Genomic DNA, 21,356 nt, shown 5'->3' on the forward strand with positions numbered 1-21,356 from the left:
TCAACATCCTAAAGGAGAACACAGGCAGCAACCTCTTCGACCTCAGCCACAGCAACTTCTTCCTAGAAACATCGCCAAAGGCAAGGGAAGCAAGGGCAAAAATGAACTATTGGGACTTCATCAAGATAAAATGTTTTGCACAGCAAAGGAAACAGTCAACAAAACCAAAAGACAACCGACAGAATGGGAGAAGATATTTACAAATGACATATCAGATAAAGGGCTAGTATCCAAAATCTATAAAGAATGTCTTAAATTCAACACCCAAAGAACAAATGATCCAATCAAGAAATGGACAGAAGACATGAACAGACATTTTTCCAAAGAAGACATCCAATTGGCCAACAGACACATGAAAAAGTGCTCAACATCGCTCGGCATCAGGGAAATCCGAATCAAAACCTCAATGAGATACCACCTCACACCGGTCAGAATGGCTAAAATTAACAAGTCAGGAAATAACAGATGTTGGCGGGGATGCGGAGAAAGGGGAACCCTCCTACACCGTTGGTGGGAATGCAAGCTGGTGCAGCCACTCTGGAAAACAGTATGGAGGTTCCTTAAAAAGTTGAAAATAGAGCTGCCCTACGACCCAGCAATTGCACTACTGGGTATTTACCCCAAAGATACAAATGTAGTGATCCGAAGGGGTACGTGCACCACAATGTTTATAGCAGCAATGCCCACAATAGCCAAACTACGGTAAGAGCCAAGATGTCCATCGACAGATGAATGGATAAAGAAGATGTGGTATATATATATGCAATGGAATATTATGCAGCCATCAAAAGGAATGAGAGCTTGCCATTTGCAATGACGTGGATGGAACTGGAGGGTATTATGCTGAGTGAAATAAGTCAATCAGAGAAAGACATGTATCATAATACCCTACAGATATGAGGAATTCTTAATCTCAGGAAACAAACTGAGGATTGCTGGAGTGGTGGGTGGTGGTAGGAATGGGGTGGCTGGGTGACAGACATTGCAGAGGGTATGTGCTATGGTGAGCGCTGTGAATTATGCAAGACTGTTGAATCACAGATCTGTACCTCTGAAACAAATAATACAATATATGTTAAAAAAAAAAAAAAGGTAGCAGGAGGGGAAGAATGAAGGGGGGGAAATCGGAGGGGGAGACAAACCATGAGAGACGATGGACTCTGAAAAACAAACTGAGGGTTCTAGAGGGGAAGGGGTGGGGGGATGGCCTAGCCTGGTGATGGGTATTAAAGAGGGCATGTTCTGCATGGAGCACTGGGTGCTATACACAAACAACGAATCATGGAACACTACATCAAAAACTAATGATGTAATGTATGGTGATTAACATAACAATAAAAAATTTTTTAAAGATTTTATTTATTCATTTGACAGAGAGAGAGAGCACACGTACAAGGAGCAGCAGCAGAGGGAGAGGGAGAAACACGCTTCCCACTGAGCAAGGAGCCTAATGTGGGGCTCAAGCCCAGGACCCTGGGATCATGATCTGAGCCAAAGGCAGATGCTTAATCAACTGAGCAACCCAGACTCCCCAGAAGCTGAATATCTTAACATTCCCTATCACTAGTTCAATGCTAAGCAGTGCAAGTGGGTTTTTTTTGGTTTTTGTTTTTTTTAAAGATTTTATTTATTTATTCATGAGAGACAGAGAGAGAGAGAGAGAGAGAGAGAGAGGCAGAGGGAGAAGCAGGCTCCCAAGGAGCAGGGAGCCCAATGCGGGACTCGATCCCAGGACCCCGGGACCATGACCCGAGCCAAAGGCAGACGCTCAACCATCTGAGCCACCCAGGCGCCCGAGTGCAAGTGTTTTGCTGCAATTTTTTGAGCTCAAGAATGAGACTGCAACTTTTCTCAATATAACGAATAGCTCTGGAAATTACTTTTCACTGCAGACTTAAAAATGTTTCTTAATAACTAAATCTAAAATTATAAGGCCTACTGCTTGCTAACCCCGCCATGGATAATGTTCCTGAGAGTAAATGACACTGCTCCTTGGACTGCATTCTCCTTGTTGGGTCCCCAGGTAAAGAAGGCTGTCCTACCCAGGGATACAATGATTCTTGGTTCCATATAGCAGATCAAGTATTGTTCCCTGATAATGGAGTTCATGCCCCACAAATAATCAATAATGTATCCTTAACTTTAGCTACCACAGCAATGAGATGTCACAAGCCCTACAGCACATCAGCAGATATTTGTCTAAATGCCCCTGCATCGATTATATTGGGTACAAGACTGGCCTTGGACTATATTCTGGCTGAACAGGGAGGAGTATGTATGGTTGCCAACACCTCCTACTGAGTTGGATTAACACTACTGGTTAGGTGGAACAATCCATACATGCTAAGGAAAGGAAACTAATGGTTATCTGAAAATACCTACTAGTCCCCTCTGGGACTTACTCACTTAGCTGAATCTGAGATTCTGAGGTGGATGGCTGAGATCAACACTGCAGAATGGCTTCATCCTGCTAATTGGGATTCTGTTTATAATCGCCTTAATCAAGTGTTATACGAGACAAACTGAATGGATTTCAATGAACGTCACTGCATCTAAATTTGATGGGTAGACTGTTGGGAGCAATGGCCTACAATGAATCCCAAGCATCCCCATATGTCCTTGCTGAGTACGGCAAACTGAAGGCCTAACTATCCTCTGACTCTAAGCCATTTTTATAACTAGTAATGAAGGCAATTTGGTAGGTCAAAATGACCACAAAGTAACTGCTCACTCTTTCAAATAGGGTCACTGGTTTGCTTACTGTTTTGCTACAAAAGGTGCTAAGCCCTTAGTACTGGCTTCCTCAGCTGCAGTACAACCCACTACATAAAATGCCATCAGGTGGGCTCATCATATTACCCCATGGTAGTTAGAGGCAGGGTGGACCAGTGCTATCATGTAACACTCCTAGTGTTTCCTAGGCTGGAGTAGTAATACATCATCTTGTTCTAATCTAGTGAGTCTTAATATCCAGTTTTGGCATCTATGGAGTTCTAGTTCTAGATTAAAGTATAAAAACCACATGTGCTTCAGGGGTGCCTGGGTGGCTCAGTCAGTTGAGCATCCAACTTTTGGTTTCAACTCAGGTGGTGAATTCAGGGTCCTGGGATCAAAGCCCCTTGTTGGACTCCACACCCAGCGCAGAGTCTGCTTTGTCTCTTTCCCTCTCCTTCTGCCCCTCCCCACACTCGCTTGCGCTCTCTCTCTCACAAATAAGTGAATAAATAAAAACCACATGTGTTTCATAAAATTAATTCCTGGAATCTTCGTACCAAAGCAAAATGCTGGTAGGTCCAGATATAATTCCTACCTCAGGTGCACTAACCATTTATATATTAATCACTAACAACACAACTACTTGGTTGGACTCCCTATAAGTCCATGGTACATGGCCACTGAGTCTAAATACCTGAGTCTTAAAACAATGGAATCCAGCACTTTCAGAAGTTGTAACTAATTTTTAAAACAATGTGTAAAAAAAAGATATGCTGTGGTTGACAATTTAGAGGCCACATATTTAATTTTAATTTTTCTAATTTTTTTTTTGAGAGAGAGAGAGAGAGAGGAATGGGGAGGGGCAGAGGGAGAGGGAGAGAGAGAACAACCCTGAGACCATGACCTGAGCTGAAATCAAGAGTCGGACGCTTAACTGAGCCAACCAGGTACCCCATCACATATTTATTTCATTTTTTTTAAAGATTTTATTTATTTGAGAGAGAGAGACACAGCTAGAGAGGGAACACAAGCAGGGGCAGAGGGAGAGGGAGAAGCAGGCTTCCCGCCGAGCAGGGAGTCCGATGCGGGGCTCCATCCCAGGACCCTGGGATCATGACCTGAGCCGAAGGCAGGACGCTTAACGACTGAGCCATCCAGGTGCCCCAACACATATTTATTTTAAATGACAAGCTCCTCATAAAAATATCATTACTCTTTGATCCACTAGTTTGACTCTAGATGATCTAGGAAAAGTAAATAAATGGGAAAAAAAAGGCAATATATAGGGCGCCTGGGTGGCTCAGTTGGTTAAGCGACTGCCTTCAGCTCAGGTCATGATCCTGGAGTCCCGGGATCGAGTCCCGCATCGGGCTCCCTGCTCAGCAGGGAGTCTGCTTCTCCCTCTGACCCTCTTCCCTCTCGTACTCTCTCTCTCTCATTCTCTCTCTCTCTCAAATAAATAAATAAAATCTTAAAAAAAAAGGCAATATATAAAAGCACTCTTTTTTTTTTAGATTTTTATTTATTCATTTGACAGAGACAGAGAGAGACACAGCGAGAGAAGAAACACAAGCAGGGGGAGTGGGAGAGGGAGAAGCAGGCTTCCCACTGAGCAGGGAGCCCGATGCAGGACTCGATCCCAGGACCCCGGGATCATGACCTGAGCCGAAGGCAGACACTTAACGACTGAGCCACTCAGCCGGGAGTCTGCTTCTCCCTCTGCCTGCTGGTTCCCCTGCTTGGTCCCCCTGCTCGTGCACGTTCTCTCTCTCACTCTCTCTCTCTCTCTGACAAATAAAATCTTTAATAAATAAATAAAAATGTCTTATTGTAGAAAACTCCAAATACAAAAGTAGATAGAACATTATAATTAATCCCCACATACTCACTACGCAGACCCAACAACCCACAAATCACAGCCAATCTGCTCTACCCACCCCCACATTCTTCCTTCTCAAATCTACCCTAAAGCAAATCCTAAACATGGTACCTCTTCTTCAGCAGGTATCTCAGTTTGTATCTGCAAAAGATAAGAACTTAAAAAAAGGGGGCTCCTGGGTGGCTCAGTCATTAAGCATCTGCCTTCGGCTCAGGTCATGATCCCAGGGTCCTGGGATTGAGCCCCATATCGGGCTCCCTACTCAGCGGGGAGTCTGCTTCTCCCTCTCCCACTCCCCCTGCTTGTGTTCCCTCTCTCGCTATCTCTCTCTGTCAAATAAAATCTTTAAAAAAATAAATAAATAAAAATCAGTAGCACTGCTATAAAATTTTTGGTTTACCATAAAAACCTTTTCACCTAGGTCACTAACACTGGTAGTAGGGCTTTCATTGAAAAAGTCAGTCAAAGGGCGCCTGGGTGGCTCACTCGGATAAGCTGCCTTAGGCTCAGGTCATGATCCTGGAGTCCCTGGATCAAGTCCTGCATCGGGCTCCCTGCTTCTCCCTCTGACCCTCCCCCCTCTCATATGCTCTCTGTCTCATTCTCTCTCTCTCAAATAAATAAATAAAATCTTTAAAAAAAAAAAGTCAGTTAAAGAGGGAATCGTATACAAAGAAATTATAAGAAATTTTAATTGAAAATGTTAATAAATGTACATATATCACAGACCTGTATCCCTGAAACAAATAATACATTATATGTTAATAATTAAAAAAAAGAAAAAAGAAAAAGAATTGAAATGAAATCTGATCAAGCTACTAGGTTTAACTGCAAACTTTACAAGAAATATGGAGGAAAAAGAACATCCTGTTACACCTTAGAGATACAATCAGGAAAATATAGACCGTGGGAAACTATGCAGGACAAACATCCCAGATTCTTTAACCAATAAATTACAGGAAGGAAACATGTAGATTAAAAATGACTTAAGAAAGAGATATATCCACTAGTTGCAATGTACAGATCTTATTTGTATCCTGATTCAAAGAAACAAACTTTAAAAAATTGTTACATTCATAATTGAAATACATTTTAAATGCTAATTAGATGTTTATAATATTAACTAATTGTTACTTTAAAATGTTAGATGTTGATAATGATATCAGGGTTCTTTTTTTTTAAGATTTTATATATTTATTTGACAGAAACACAGCAAGAGAGGGAACACAAGCAGGGGGAGTGGGAGAGGGAGAAGCAGGCTTCCTACGGAGCAGGAAGCCCGATATGGGGCTCGATCCCAGGACCCTGGGATCATGATCAGGCGCCCCAGTGCTACTGATTTTTTGTAAAAGAACTAGAAACAGGGGCACCTGGCTGGCTCAGTCAGTAGAGCATGCAACTTTGATCTCGGGTTGTGAGTTCGAGCCCCATGTTAGGTATAGAGATTGCTTAAAAATAAAATCTTTAGGGGTGCCTGGGTGGCGCAGTCGGTTGAGTGTCCAACTCTTGGTTTCAGCTCAGGTCATGATCTCAGGGTCATGGGATTGAGCCACACATCGGGCTCCCTGCTCAGTGGGAGACTGCTTTTCCCTCTCCCTCTGCCCCTCCCTGTTGCTTGTGCTCTTGAGAGTGTGTTCTTTCTCTCTCAAATAAATAAAATCTTTTAAAAAAAAAGTGAAATAAAATCACAAATAATTGATTATAACTATGTAAAAACTATGTATATTGATAAAAATTAGAAAATAAGAAAATAGGGCACCTGGGTGGCTCAGTTGGTTAAGCGACTGCCTTCAGCTCAGGTCATGGTCCTGGAGTCCCGGGATCGAGTCCCGCACCGGGCTCCCTGCTCAGCAGGGAGTCTGCTTCTCCCTCTGACCCTCTTCCCTCTTGTGCTTTCTATCTCTCATTCTCTCTCTCTCTCTCAAATAAATAAATAAAATCTTTAAAAAAAAAAAGAAGAAAAGAAGAAAATAAGGGGCAGCTGGGTGGCTCAGTAGGTTGAGCACGCAGCTCTTGATTCTGGCTCAGGTCATGATCTCAGTGTCATGGGCCTGAGCCCCGCATCAGGCTCCACACTCATCAGGGAGTCTGCTTCTCTCTCTCTCCCTCTGCCCGTCCCCCGCTCACTGTCTCTCTCTCTAAAATAAATGAATAAAGCTTAAATTAAAAAAAAAGAAAGTAAAATATGTTCTGTAAGTTTGGTTATAAATTATAAATTAGGGGTGTCTGGGTGGCTCAGTCAAATAAGCGTTTGCCTTTGGCTCAGGTCATGATCCTAGGGTCCTGGGTTCGAGCCCTGCATCGGACTCCTTGCTCAGCAGGGAGCCTGCTTCTCCCTCTCCTTCTGCCTGCCACTCCCCCTGCTTGTGCCCACTCTCTCTCTCTCTTTCAAATAAATACATAAAATCTTTAAAAATAAATAAATAAAAATAATAAATAAATTAAATAATTGGTATCTCTTAGGAGTTTTTAAAGTTATTTTGCCAGGGCACCTGGGTGGCCCAGTCGGTTAAGCATCTGCCTTCAGCTCAGGTCATGTTCCCAGGGTCCTGGGATCAGGCCCCGCATCGGGCTCCCTGCTCAGTGGGGAGCCTGCTTCTCCCTATCTCTCTGCTGCTCCCCCTACTTGTGCTTGCTCCTGCTCTCTCTCTCCCTCTCAAGTAAATAAATAAAAATCTTTAAAAAAAAAAGTTATTTTAATGTAATTTTGTTAAAGTAGCAACCTATCTTGGGGTACTTAAAATACGATTCAATATTTAAAAACAGAATACAGCAGGGGGCACCTGGGTGGCTCAATCAGTTAAGCATTCAACACTCAATTTCGGCTCTGGTCATGATCTCAGGGTCCTAGGATTGAGCCCTTAGGCAGGCTCCATGCTTGGCGTGTAGCATGCTCAAGATTCTCTCTCCCTCTCCCTCTGCCCCTTCCCTCCACTCCCCACTGCATACACGTGCTCTCTTAAAAACAAACAAACCAGAACACACCAGTTAGTCACATTTAAGTATTTAAATTAGCAATATGAGGACACCTTTTGTCATCCCTACTGTCAGAATGGCTACTGGATTCCATCATTTCTGAATTCTTAACTCTACCCTTTCTTGAGCTAGAATGGAAACAGATAAGATCTACCCCCATAGCTGCAGTAGAAACCAATAGATAAGAATATTTATGATGATGTTACACCTTAACAAAAAAGACAAATTTAGACTCCAGTAACTGTTTTAACCTTCATTCAGTGAACTATTTACAGAAAAACATATCCAACTTCATAATACAAAAAATTATGCTAGAAACTCTCTTAAGTCTATCAGATATAGGGAGACTGCATAGCTCAGCTGGTTAAGCGTTGGGACTCTTGATTTCGGCTCAGGTCTTGATCTCAGGGTCATGGGATCAAGCCCCCAAGATCAGTGCAGAGGCTACTTAAGATTCTCTTGCTCTCCCTCTGCCATCCCTGACCCCTCACCACCCCTATGCGCATGTGTGCACTCTCACACTCTCAAATAAATAAATCTAGAAGTTAAAATACTTTTTAAAAAGTCTATCGGATATATAAATCCATTGTTTAAATCTAATATCCTTGAGAAAAGTCAATTCAAGAAACTTAACTTTTAAAATAATTATGTAGGGACACCTGGGTGGCTCAGTCGGTTAAGCATCTGCCTTTGGCTCAGGTCATGATCCCAGGGTCTTGGGATCAAGTCCCGCATTGGGCTCCCTGCTCAGTGGGGAGCCTGCTTCTCCCTCTGCCTGCTGCTCCCCCTGCTTGTGCTCTCTCTCCCTCTGACAAATAAATGAAATCTTTAAAAAATAATAGTGATAAAAAAATAAAATAAAACAATTATGTAATTCCAATCTGTCTTGTTAAGCATGAAACTTTTTTTAAAAGCTTTTATTTATTGGGGCGCCTGGGTGGCTCAGTCGGTTAAGCGTCTGCCTTTGGCTTGGATCGTGATCCCAGGGTCCTGGGATCGAGCCCTGCATTGGGCTCCCTGCTTGGCGGGAGGCCTGCTTCTCCCTCTCCCACTCCCCCTACTTGTGTTCCCTCTCTCGCTGTGTCTCTCTCTGTGTCAAACAAATAAATAAAATCTTAAAAAAAAAAAGGCTTTTATTTATTTATTTAAGAGAGAGAAAGGAAGAGAGCTCCAGCATAAGCAGGGGGGAGAGGCAGAGGGAGAAGGAGAAGCAGGCTCCCCTCGCAGCAGGGAGCCCGATGCGGGGCTTGATCCCAGGAACCAGAGATCATGACCTGAGCCAAAGGCAGACACTTAACAGACTGAGCCACCCAGGCGCCCCAAGGATGAAATTTCTAGAGAAAGATAGAATTGTTTATTTACATGTACTTAGTACATTTTTACATGTACCAACAGCAATTATTTAAATTATCACACTCTTAAAAAGCATTAAAAGTCTTTTCTGGGAATGGATCAGGGGGTGGGAATGGTTGGGGTAAGAAGTTATTCTTTAAAAGATTATTAGTATTATTTGATCTTATAACCACAGATACAAATTATGTAGATATATGTACTTTTATATGTGAAGTAATTACTACCACTTAATATAACCACCATGAGTCAAAGACAATACCTTGGGGCGAGGAAAGATGCTGCTCTTGTAGCTTCTCCTGAGAGAGGAGTCCCAAGTAGCTGAGAACAACATACTTCGTTTCATAGTGAAATCCTAGAGGCACAGTAGTAGAGGACGCCATTGAGTTGGCTGGCAGAGCTCCAGAAGTCTACTTACAGATGTGTAAAACCTAAAAACATAAAAAGTTATTTTTTCAGTTTAAAGTTTGTTACATGCCAGTACATTTCCCCACTGACTGCAATTATTCAACTAAATACCAAAATAAGTATTTCTCAGACTTTTCTTCTCAGTAATTTTTAAAAATTGTAACTTTAGTTTACTTACAAGTCAGAATTTATTAATTCAGACTTCAGATCAAAAGCAAATTTCCCTATCTCTCCCTAGTTTCTCTGTTTTCACCTATCTGGCAAAAACACTGGTTATGCCCCCACCTTTCCCTCCACCCCAATATATATTCTCTTATTTCTTTTAATAATAAAGCCTCCTGGGGCACCTGATTGGCTCATTTGGTAGAGCATACAACTCTTTTTTTTTTTTTTAAGATTTTATTTATTTATTTGAGAGAGAGAGAATGAGAGATAGCACGAGAGGGAAGAGGGTCAGAGGGAGAAGCAGACTCCCCGCCGAGCAGGGAGCCCGATGTGGACTCGATCCCGGGACTCCAGGATCATGACCTGAGCCGAAGGCAGTTGCTTAACCGACTGAGCCACCCAGGCGCCCGAGCATACAACTCATCTCGGGGTTGTGAGTTCAAGCCCCATGCTGGGTGTGGAGATCACTTAAAAATAAAATCTTAAAAAAAAAATTAAATAAATAAATAAATAAATAAATAAATAAATAAAGCCTCCTAAATTCTAGCTAGGTCCATGGCCACAAAACTGCAGACCACATTTCCCAGTTCCTTAGCAGCTTCATGTGCCAAATGATTAGCCTGAGTCAAAGGAATATGAGCAGAAGTTATATGTGCAATCCGTGGGTCTCTTTTTAAAGATTTTCTCTTTCCTCCTTGCTATGGTTTGGAATGTGAATATGGCATACAACCAGTTCTGACATGCAAACAAGGACACCAATTTAGGGGATGGTAAAGTAACAAGAGAGAAGGATCTGGGTCCCTGAATGACCACGTGCAGCAGAGCTGCCTGCCTGGACTAACCACCTCTGGACTGTCATTTAAGGCACTTCATTCTGAAATCTCTTCATTCAGCATCCTAACTTGTACCGTAATTAATACAACTACAACTTCTGCCTCTTCACATGGACTTAGCAGCTGTTTTACCTACCATGTGCCTTAACAGTTGTTTAAAATCAAAAATTCTTATTAAGGAGTTTCCAAATAACCGAGTTTTTTACTTAAACAATAATACTAACTGCTTTAAGATCTCAGGAAATAGCCAGTAAAAGAAAAAGAGGTTCAGATAACTAACAACATGAAAAGGAGACAGGCAATGTTGACAAAATTTAAGATCTATAAGCCAACTAAGAGAAATGTCTAAGAGTGATAAACAATGAAAAAATACATGCAGAATTTTATTTTATTTTTTTAAAGACTTTATTTATTTGACAGAGACACAGCAAGAGAGGGAACACAAGCAGGGGGAGTGGGAGAGGGAGAAGCAGGCCTCCCACAGAGTAGGGAGACCGATGCGGGGCTCAATCCCAGGACCCTGGGACCATGACCTGAGCTGAAGGCAGACACTCAATGACTGAGCCACCCAGGCGCCCCCAGGCAGAATTTTAAATACACAAAAGAAAACAGTGGCTATATAAAGAGATAAAAAGGAATAACATAAAAATATGCTTTGAATGGTTAAATACTGTCTTTAAAAAATGCATTTATGGTTGCTATTATCGGTATTTACTTAGGCTATCGAAAGAAATCCTAGTGCAATATTTAAAAGTCCCTATTGTTTCCTATCTTCATGGAGCAATGCTACCAAATTATACCAAAACATATATGAAATCAAACAGTAGGCCTTAGACCGCCCTGTTCAACTTTAAAAGTTTATCAACTTCAGAAACTATTTCAAAATTATTACTACATACCCCAAAGAAAGGGAAAAAGTGTCACAGCTTACATAAAAGCCACACCCACTGTGTAATTACAGGGTGCTTTACTCTTAAAAAGCTCAAAATATTTGATACTTTTACAGTTACCATTTAATAGTGGCAGAATTTCAAGTTTACAAATATAAAAAGGGATACCCACGAAGGTAAAATAAGTTTTCTGAGGCCTATCAGTCAGGTACTAGCTAGCGCGGTGCTATAATGAACCTTTGCTTTTTTACTGTATTTTTTTGCCTGCCTGCCATCTGAACCCAATTTCCTTTACAGGGAGCATCCAACATTGCGTCAATCTCGATAGGAAACAGAAATCTCCCAGCCCCCGCTGTAAAAGCTAAAACGAGACAGATTTTTTTTCTTTCCCATTCTCCTGTTCTGTAGCATGTAGGGTATATGATCTAGGTTCAGCCAAGTCCAAGACCCCTACTGGCATCGAGAACGTGGAAAGACATTTAAATTAAAGAAAATTCATGGAGAAATCCATGGAGAAGGTTGTGGTACTAAGTCAGCAGAGGCAGAGGTGCAGATCCAACAGCAGTGTCCTAACTCTTCTGTTCCTTGGCCTGATCCCTGTTCAGTCTGCAGCCAAGTCTCCCTTGGTTCCTGCCTGTTTCCCAAACCTGGTTTTCCAGCTTCCCATCCATTCTGACCTACCCAACGCCCTTTTCGTAAGTTCCATTTCTGCTTAAATAAGCTAGAATGATTCTGTGGTGTTGGCAACCAAGAGCTAACTGGAACAAGGGCCAAGATGGAACCTAATTTTCTTGAAACTTGTGAGGCAGTTCCCCAACAACTATAACACACTACTTTCATGTGAAGATTACTAGGCTGAATTTATAGTTGAGAAAAATCTTTAAAGTCCTCATATTGACCTAGTAATTGTATCTACTGAAACAGAAGGCAATGCCTTCTGATAATTTTGTGTGTTCATTCAACACACATTTCTTAAGATACAAGGTACTCTACAGACATTAGGCATAAATTAAGATAAATCACCTGCCTTCTGGAGTTTTTGACCAATTAGAGGAAAACGAAAATATGCAAATGAATCTGAATAATAAAGTTCTATGATACAGGTTAGTATCCACAGAATAGGAGAGGGCAACCAAAAAGAGGAAGCAGGAAAGTCTCTCTGGGAAAGGAAAAAAGTAAAAATCAGGAAAGGCTTTATCAAGTAAAATCTGAGCCAATCTTGGAACATGAGTAGGTATTCACTAACTGAACCAGCTTAGGGGGATGAGACAGGGATGCATTTTAAATGTAAAGACCAGGAAAAAGCACAGAAGCGTTTTAAAACAGCAGGGAACATAAAAACTAAGGAATCTGACATGGCTAAATCGTAAGCTATAAGGGGGATGAGGCTGAGCAGGAGTAAGCAGCAGTCAACATTTGGTGTGCTTTGTATACCATGGGATTCTGGGCAGCTTAGGTTTTATCCTTATAGGATAAAAAGGAATTATTTTAACCATGTTCATGAACGAACCCCCTAAAACTGTATGCAAATTCTCTGTGCAGGAGCATTTTTTTCTAGAAAGAAAAATCATTCCATTTCTTTCGTTAGTTTCTCAAATTAGATCATGATGTAAAACAGGCTAAAAACTACTATAGAACACTACCAGGAACTATTGAAAGGTTTCTTTTTTTTTTTTTTTAAAGTTTTATTTATTTATTTGAGAGAGAGAGAATGAGAGACAGAGAGTACAAGAGGGAAGAGGGTCAGAGGGAGAAGCAGACTCCCTGCTGAGCAGGGAGCCCGATGTGGGACTCGATCCCGGGACTCCAGGATCATGACCTGAGCCGAAGGCAGTCGCTTAACCAACTGAGCCACCCAGGCGCCCTATTGAAAGGTTTCAAGCAAGAAAAGCATTCAACAGATTGTATTCTAGAAAAATCATCCTGGAGATGGTATGGAAGATTAAGAATAGAGACTGGAGGCAAGGACACAAGTTAGGGGAATATTGGAAAAATCTAAACAAGATGTATGAAGGCGTAAATTAGAGCAAGAACACAAGAAAGAAGGGGATGAATAGGAAAAATATTAAGAGCTTCAAAGATTTGTTAACTAACTTGGTAAGAGTACTCCAGGCCGCTGTAGGGAAAGTGGTGTTATTCCTATTTCTCAAATCAGATAATATAGGAAGAGCTGGTTTTAGGAGAGGATAATAGGTTCACTTTGGGGCATACTGAATTTAAAATACCTAGTTGTCCAGGTGAAGATGTATAGCAAGAGGTTGGATATACGAGCTCTTATACTAAGAGCTCTGGACTGGCAATAAAAAATTGTGCTCTGCATAGATACAAGTCAATGAAATTATCTAAGGAGACTGAATAGAGAGTTAATGACTTCCAGTGGGTAGGAAGTGTCAAAATTTTGGGTAGGAGTGAGAAAGGGTATCACAGGTTGAAAAACCCATATTCAATAGATAGTTTCACACTGGAAGGGAAACATTACCTCTGTTTTCAGATTACAAAGTATAGAAAATAAAGCTCAGCAAATCTTCAATCTTCTTTTTCTTCAATCTTCTCTGTACCAGTGACTCAGTGCACGGATGGGAGAGAAGAATAAATGCACCCATCACTCCCTACCCCAAGCACCACCACCAGAATCGGAGCCAGAGAATTTTTTATTTATCAAAAGGAGACATGGTTTAAAAAAAATGTCAAGAAATACTGGTTTCATCTGAAAAAGAAACACCATTAGAATTCAGGACAAAACTAACATTTCAGGGGTCGTCAAAAGATGAGAAGCTGGCAGAAGCAACCTCCACATCTGGATCGGAACAGTCAGAAAGGAAGGAAGAAAAACAGGAAAGAGTGTTTACAGAAGTCAGGAAAGGAACTTCAATAAGAAAGCAGTGAAGAAATGTATGAAATGTAACAACACACCAAAAAGAATGAAAATGTCAGGGTAATGATCCTTGACTGGACAGTTCTATTTGACCGCCAGGGGCAATAGCAAAAGGCAGGGAGTTGTAGACTGAATGGGAAGTGAAAAGGGAGAGAAAGGAGTTTTAGTCTATTCTTTCAAAGAAAGAGCCTGGTTGGATGGGAAGAAAAGAAGCCACAGAGAGAGATGAGTTTGAGAGTTCATTTGTTTTGTTTTTGTGCACAACAAGAGTCTTAAGCACGTTTACACGCAGTGGAGAAGGAGCCAATGAGATATAAATAAATACAGAAAGCAAGGAATAAATTATGAAGTGAAGTTCCAAAAGAGAGGGGAGAACAGAGCAAATCAGTAACAAAATTTCAGCTTTACAAAGTCTCAGAGTTTTTTGGTAACAGGAATAAAGAAGTACTCACATTTTGAATAATGCTTTAAATAAAAAATTATGTTCTCAAATTTGTTATTCAAATTCCTGTATTTATCAAAAATCTGTATCTGAAGATAATTTTCGTCATTCTCCAACCCAGAGGCCATAGAAAAAGCATAGTTCACTGAATTTCCAAATTTGATTTTTAGCCTAGTGCTCTTCAAATTTTCTTACAAATCCCAATTGCCTAACCATAAATGCAATCTGGATTTCATAATTTTCCATCCTCCACACTCACTTCACTATTTGCGTAAAGTCCTCAGCTCTAGTATACATGTTAATATCCATACAACCATACAACCATATATTTGGTGGATGATTATATTCTATTCAATCATTTTAACATTTTTCAATGATTCACACTAATGGAGAAGATGACACAAACTCCAATCATTTAAGTTCAGTACACAGGTTTTAGGCTTTAAATGTATAATGGATAATCTAGTTATAAACCAGACCTAAATATGACAGACTTACAGTATTAAGATAATTGGATAGATATTATCCAACTTCTAATTTAGCTTGAGCTTCCAGTTGTAGAGCAACAGAACAGCTCATTCATGCCTGTGATTAGATGGTGGGGGAGACAGACCCTAGGAACACTATTACACATCTAGTGTGTTTTTATTAAATTATAGAACAAGGGCATTGAGAATACACGAAACGTAAACCCCACAACTACTAAGGGTATTCTGGGAAGAGAGGGTATGCACTTCCTTTGCAACATTCTGTAGTGCAGAGTCAGCATACTGCACAGTGGGCTCTTGCATTTCAAACAAATATAAATAAATTACATCTGCCTGAGACCTCTATTTCTGAAGGACTCTTCCATGCATTGTCATAGTATGCTAGAAGGAAAAGGTAACAGTCTCAATTTTATTAATGGAGAAACAGGAATAGACAATTTATTTGCACAAAATCACACAGCTAGGTTAACAGTGCAATCACTAGGTTAGGTACATCGTCTTCAGTTCTCTTAGCCTTTAACTGCATATACTCAACGCATATTTACTACATGTCAGGCAATGTGCTGGGTAAGAAGAATGCAGAGGTAAAAATACTAACAATAACAGGAGGAAGAAATGGTAGACGAACAAGGTGTTTTTTCAAACAGACTACTGAAAGGAGCAAATTTGTGGATTTTAAGAATGGGGCCAGGGAGAAAAGGAAAAAGACAAATCAGATAAAAGGTAAATATGATCTGAGATCACCACCCAGAGCTTTCCTTTAAGTAGGGTACAGTGCTCAAGTCCACCCCACTACTGCCTTACCAACACAGAGCGCATTTCATATGTAAGACATCTCAAGCGTTTTAAATAAGAAGGACATAGCTACTTTTACTCTAAATTTTGTCTAGTAGACTCTTTTAGAATTCAAATTAGGTATAAGTGCTCTCTGTATCCAGGCTTAAATATAGTTTTAAATATAAAAAGTATTGGGGATGGGGCACGTACCAATAAACTCTTGGTATCTAAAAGTTTAAATATAGTTTAAATATAAAAACTATTGGGGATGGGGGTGGTTCAGTAGGTTAAGTATTTGTCTTCAGCTCAAGGTCATGATCCCGGAGTCCTGGGATCAAGCCCCACATCGGGCTCCCTGCTCTGTGGGGAGCCTGTTTCTCCCTCTCCCTCTGCCTCTCTTTCTGTCTCTCATGAATAAATAAATAAAATCTTTAAAAAAAAAAAAACTATTGGGGTGCCTGGCTGGCTCAGTTGGTGATTAATACTTGCAACTTTTGATCTTGGTGTTGTCATGAGTTCAAACCCCGTGTCAGGTATAGAGCTTATTTAAAAATAATAAAAATTTATAAAATAAATAAATAAATATAAAAACTATCTTTTGCACAAATCTAACAAGCCACTGAATATGGCTAAGTGTTACCCAGTTGTTTCTTTTTCTGCCTTACACCTTTAGTTTGCTCCTCTATTAAGTTACAAGTAGTTGTCAGCCAATGGACAGCCTGAGGAAGCTTAGGATAACTTAATCCTATGTTTATACATTCATTTGGTGGCATCTCCAAAACCAGACACAAATAAAACATCCATGATCCTTCAGTAACAAATGTAACATCCACAATTTGCAATAAATAGTTTGCTTTATTTTTTTTAACCAGATTTCTATCATGAATACCAGTGCAAATTCCAGGATGCTAGCACCAATAGTACTATAGGAATTAAACCACATTTTCTGAACAATAACCAGAAGGTGGGCAGCACTATTAAATTCTACTTTAAATTCTTTTTTTTTTAAAGATTTTATTTATTTATTTGAGAGAGAGAGAATGAGAGATAGAGAGCACGAGAGGGAAGAGGGTCAGAGGGAGAAGCAGACTCCCCGCTGAGCAGGGAGTCCGATGTGGGACTCGATCCCGGGACTCCAGGATCATGACCTGAGCCGAAGGCAGTCGCTTAACCAACTGAGCCACCCAGGCGCCCTCTACTTTAAATTCTTATGAAAAGCAAATCTGCAGCAACATGAGAGTTTTTTGTAGTTGTTTCCCAAACTTGTCTGATCATAATCACCTTGGATGCTTGTGGAAAATAGAAATTTCTAGTACCCACTTCAGGCATACTATTTAGAATACCATAGCTGTATCGTATTCCTTAACCCCATAGAGCCAAAACAGAAACACATTTACAACTTAACATGTTTTAATTAAATTATTTCAAGAAGCTTTGTTTTTAGACCATTTCCATCCACTAAAATTATAACGTAATAAAACTGTTATATACTCCAATAATAGAGATGAACAGATCTATAATCCCAGTTTACAAAAAGAAAAAGAAAAATCCACAGATAACTCAATCACAAATCAAAATCCTGAATTTTAAACATTAAACAAAGTTTTGGGGTTACCAGACCTCTAGTCACTGGTGACTTGAGTATGGAGTTTGTTCCAAGTTCCACAATTACCGTCAAGTCCTGTAACTTACATTTTTTAAGATCCATACTTTATTAGTCCCTATAGAATTCTAGGACTTTCTCTAAAATAAGAGAAGTAAAATTAAATAGTCCTAATAAGAATTGTGAAATTTTAAAAAATTTACCCCACCCAGCTGCAAAATGCAACTTGGCAAGGGTATCACTTTTAAAATTTAGCAGACATGAAATATTCTAGTGTAGAGAGTCCCTTTCAAACTGAAACATGCTTAACTGAAATACTCTAGTTCAATCTTGTTTTAAGAGCTGCCCCAAAATGTTTTCACTCAGCAGCTGGCATTCAAAGATAATGTACTTACAGAGGAATGCCTCACTCTCACCCTCCCCACAGGTACAGTCTTTCACAATAATAAGGCTTCCCATCTATGTGTGGATAGCTTTATAAAAGGGAGGCATAAAATTCAGTTGCTCTGTCCCACTCCCAGGTATATGCCAGAGACATGAAAACACAAGTCTACACAAAAATTTGCATATGAATAGTTATAGCAGTGTAATATTTAACAGCCAAATAGTGGAAATAACTGCCCATCAACTGATGAATAAAGAAAATTGGTATATCCATACTATGGCATATTGTGGCCATAAAAAGGACTGAAACATGCTATCACATGGATGAATCCTGAAAACATCATGCTAAGTAAAAGAGGCCAGTCACAAAAGACCACATATTGCATAATTCTGTTTATATGAAATATCCAGAATTGGTCAATCTATAGAGACAAAGTCAGTGGTTGCCTAGGTAGGGGAGGTGAGGAAGAGTGGGAATAAAAAATGACTGCTAATGGGTACAGGGTTTCTTTTGGGGGTGATGAAAATTGTGGTGGTGGTTGCGAATTCTGTGAATATACTGAAACCATTTTTAAAAAACCATCAAATTGGGGGTTGTGGGGGTGGGTTAGCCTGGTGATGGGTATTAAAGAGGGCACGTTCTGCGTGGAGCACTGGGTGTTATGCACAAACAATGAATCATGGAAAACTACATCAAAAACTAATGATGTATGGTGATTAACATAACAATAAAAAATTTTTTAAAAAACCATCAAATCGTGCAATTGGTGAGTTGTGTGTTAGTTATATCTCAAGGTGTTAAAAAAATCAGCTACTCTGAAAATAGCCCCCTCCCTTCAATGCTGTAATATATATTAAATAAGAAATCTTGATGACCATTTATTTGGAATAAGATACGAATCAAAATGAAATTGAAATTGAAAAACTGATAAAAAGGACAGCAAGACTGTTTAAAACTTTTTTATGGCTAAAATATAAGAGAAATGTACTTTTAAAACAAGATTATTGTTGCAAATTACTTGTCCTAAAAGTTTAGTGTATGAGATATTTAGTACTGATTAACTGATGTGCTAGAGAGCACATATTTTCTTCACAAAACTGGTTGGACTCAACTTTATATATCCTTCAACTAAATTCAACTACTGGGGTACAAGCCTCCATGTGAAAATTAATCATTAAAAAAAAAAATACACTGAAAATAGTACCTGGCCAATCAGAGTAAAAGGATTTTCAAACCCCTTCTTGGCCTATTATCAAATGAAGAATATTTCATAACGGCTTAGTTTCAATTTGCAGGTGCAAATGTGCACTGTGCATTTATCCAACTATGTATATGAAGTGTAAATAGTTTACTACCTACAAAAACACTTGCTTAATTTTCTGGGAGATAAAAAAAGAAGGTACTAGAAGGGTGTGGCAACTCATCCAAGGTCACAAGAAGTCAGGGCAGAGATCAACATTCTGGTTTACACCAAACCTCCGGAGGAAATCTCACTGACAATTTCGCAAAAAGTCTTTATGTTTGTTTTTGCTTTACATCATAAAGCAAAAAAAGGGGGGAGGGGGAAGGTTACCGTCGGTTCAGTTTAAAACTTCTAGAGACAGTGCAATAGCTATTTTAAATAAACAAATACTGGTGCGGGGAGTGGTTAAGACAAAGATCCCAGTGGGAAGCGTGTGAACAACTGGCCAGATCCGCCCGATTTTCAACCCAGGTCAAAGCCTCATCTCAAAAATCTAGTTTTCCTTCACAGCCGGTTACGAAGGAAAGAAACTTGGAATCTCCCTGAAATAGCGAGAGGATAAAAATCAAAGGAAGAAACGCCTTAGTGTGGACTGTATCGCTTCCAAGAATAAGAAGGCATATTTTTCTAAAAAATAAATAATAGTAATGATGGGTGTCAGAACAGCAGTGAATAAAGGATAAAAAATTTCTAACTCTGGGAGAAAAAACAACTAGGACTGAAAGAGATAATCTATAATCATTCTAAACGAATCGCATGAAACCTTTCCCTCCACCAAAAAGAAGTCCACGGTCCCCAGCCTGGTCCTAAAAATGGACACGGGTTTTCCACGTGAAAGTCTTTGTGGGGAAGACCGGAGGTGCAGGACAAGGGCCGAGTTCCTCCGGCTCTGGCAGCCCTCTCAGGAAGACCCGCTCAACAAGCGTCCGCGGTGGGACCACGCTGGACAGGTCCGGTTACAAAGAAATGGACCCTCAACCTTTGAGAACCCTCAGGCAAAGGAGCGCCGATACACACACACTCTCTGTCACTCACTCACAGTCACACACTCACTGACACTCACTCACGCGTCGTCGGAACCACTGGGGAGGCGGTGGATCGGCAGTCTCTGGACACCTTCCTGCCCAGTGAAAACCGCCTGAGGAGCTGGATAAGGACCCAACTCTTCCTGCCCAGAACCCCTCTCCCCTCACCTGGCCCTGGCCCCTTGCCCCAGAAGAGATGGAAGGGGCGGCGGCGGCGGCGGCGGCAGTCGTTTCCGACAGGGTCCCCCAGCGGCGGTGGCTGCTTCGACCCGCAGCCCTAATCTACCGCCGCCGCCATGTTGGAAGGTGAGGTCACCCCCGGCGTGCTTCCGTCACCGCCAGCGTCGGGGCGGACCTAGGGCACACAGAAGCGCCGGAAAAGGGGTGGCTCTGTTCTGAGCGGAAGCACGGATCATAGAGGCCCGGAGGTCTCTTCGCGCAGACGTGACCCGGAAGAACCGACCCCTCTTAGCCGGCTCTTACCAGGAGTCGCCCAAATCTATGATTCCCGGGGTGGTGGAGGTCTTTGAAGACTGGAGGATGGGAGGTGGGATCCTGAGGAATCAATCCTTTGGGGAGAGAAACAGGCAGTTCCCGCGGAAAGGAGCATTGCTGCTGCCACAGAATGTTCTGTGGATGTACTGAGCAAACAAGTATTGAGGTTTAAGTGTGTGTAAGCGAACGTGGTAGAGAAGTGTCAGGAGAGTTCAAGAGAGCTGCGACTTCGCAGCCAATTGTCGCGGAAGACGGTCATTGAAAGTTGGGAAAATTTTCTAGCAGTTGGGGGTCAAGAGATCATTCTAGGCGGAGGGCCCTGCCTGAGCACAGGCACTAGACCGGTAAAGGAAGTCTTCGGTAGTACCCATTTTGTTCACAGCACCTAGCACAGTTCCCATAACAGAATGTGATGTTTGTTTACTTGAATCCAAGCGTCCTTTGGGGGAGTCACTGAAGGTATCCAGTTAAGAAGGTGTATCTAAACCATGCTTTAGAGAAACTGAATTGTCTGTGATGTACATGAGATAAATTGAAAGGAGAGCGATGAAGATGATGAGTTGGAAGGCTGTTGTAAGGAGCCAGATCAGAAGTGATAAAAACGTAATGAGGAGTGACTGCTAATGGGTACAAAGTTTTTTGGGAAAGGTGATGAAAAAATTCTCAATTGATATTGATGACAGTTGAACACCCTGTGAATATGCTTTTAAACCATTTATGTGTATACTTTAGGTGAGTTGTATGGTATATGAGTTTTGTCTCAATAAAAGCTGTGAAAAAAAAAGTGCTGAAAACCTGAATTGATGA

General features: G+C 40.9%; 1 protein-coding gene across 3 annotated transcripts in view; it reads right to left on the reverse strand.

The window, feature by feature from the left end:
• Positions 1–20,380, reverse strand: part of BCL2L13 (BCL2 like 13) — a 124,269-nt gene extending 103,889 nt beyond the window's left edge. For 2 of the 3 annotated variants that reach the window (XM_073886931.1, XM_025851753.2), the window contains exons 1-2: positions 20,223–20,380; positions 9,183–9,351 (exon numbers count right to left, since the gene is read on the reverse strand). In XM_073886931.1, coding sequence (XP_073743032.1) covers positions 9,183–9,303 — 121 coding nt within the window. In that variant the 5' untranslated portion in view covers positions 9,304–9,351; positions 20,223–20,380. The remainder of the gene's footprint in view (positions 1–9,182; positions 9,352–20,222) is intronic. The other variant, XM_025851751.2, reaches the window with a different exon arrangement.
• Between the last annotated feature and the right edge of the window lie 976 nt (positions 20,381–21,356).

Source organism: Callorhinus ursinus, unplaced genomic scaffold (assembly GCF_003265705.2).
Source record: "Callorhinus ursinus isolate GAN/ISIS: 27379988/994484 unplaced genomic scaffold, GSC_fseal_2.0 scaffold74, whole genome shotgun sequence".
NCBI classification, from domain to species: Eukaryota; Metazoa; Chordata; class Mammalia; order Carnivora; family Otariidae; genus Callorhinus; species Callorhinus ursinus.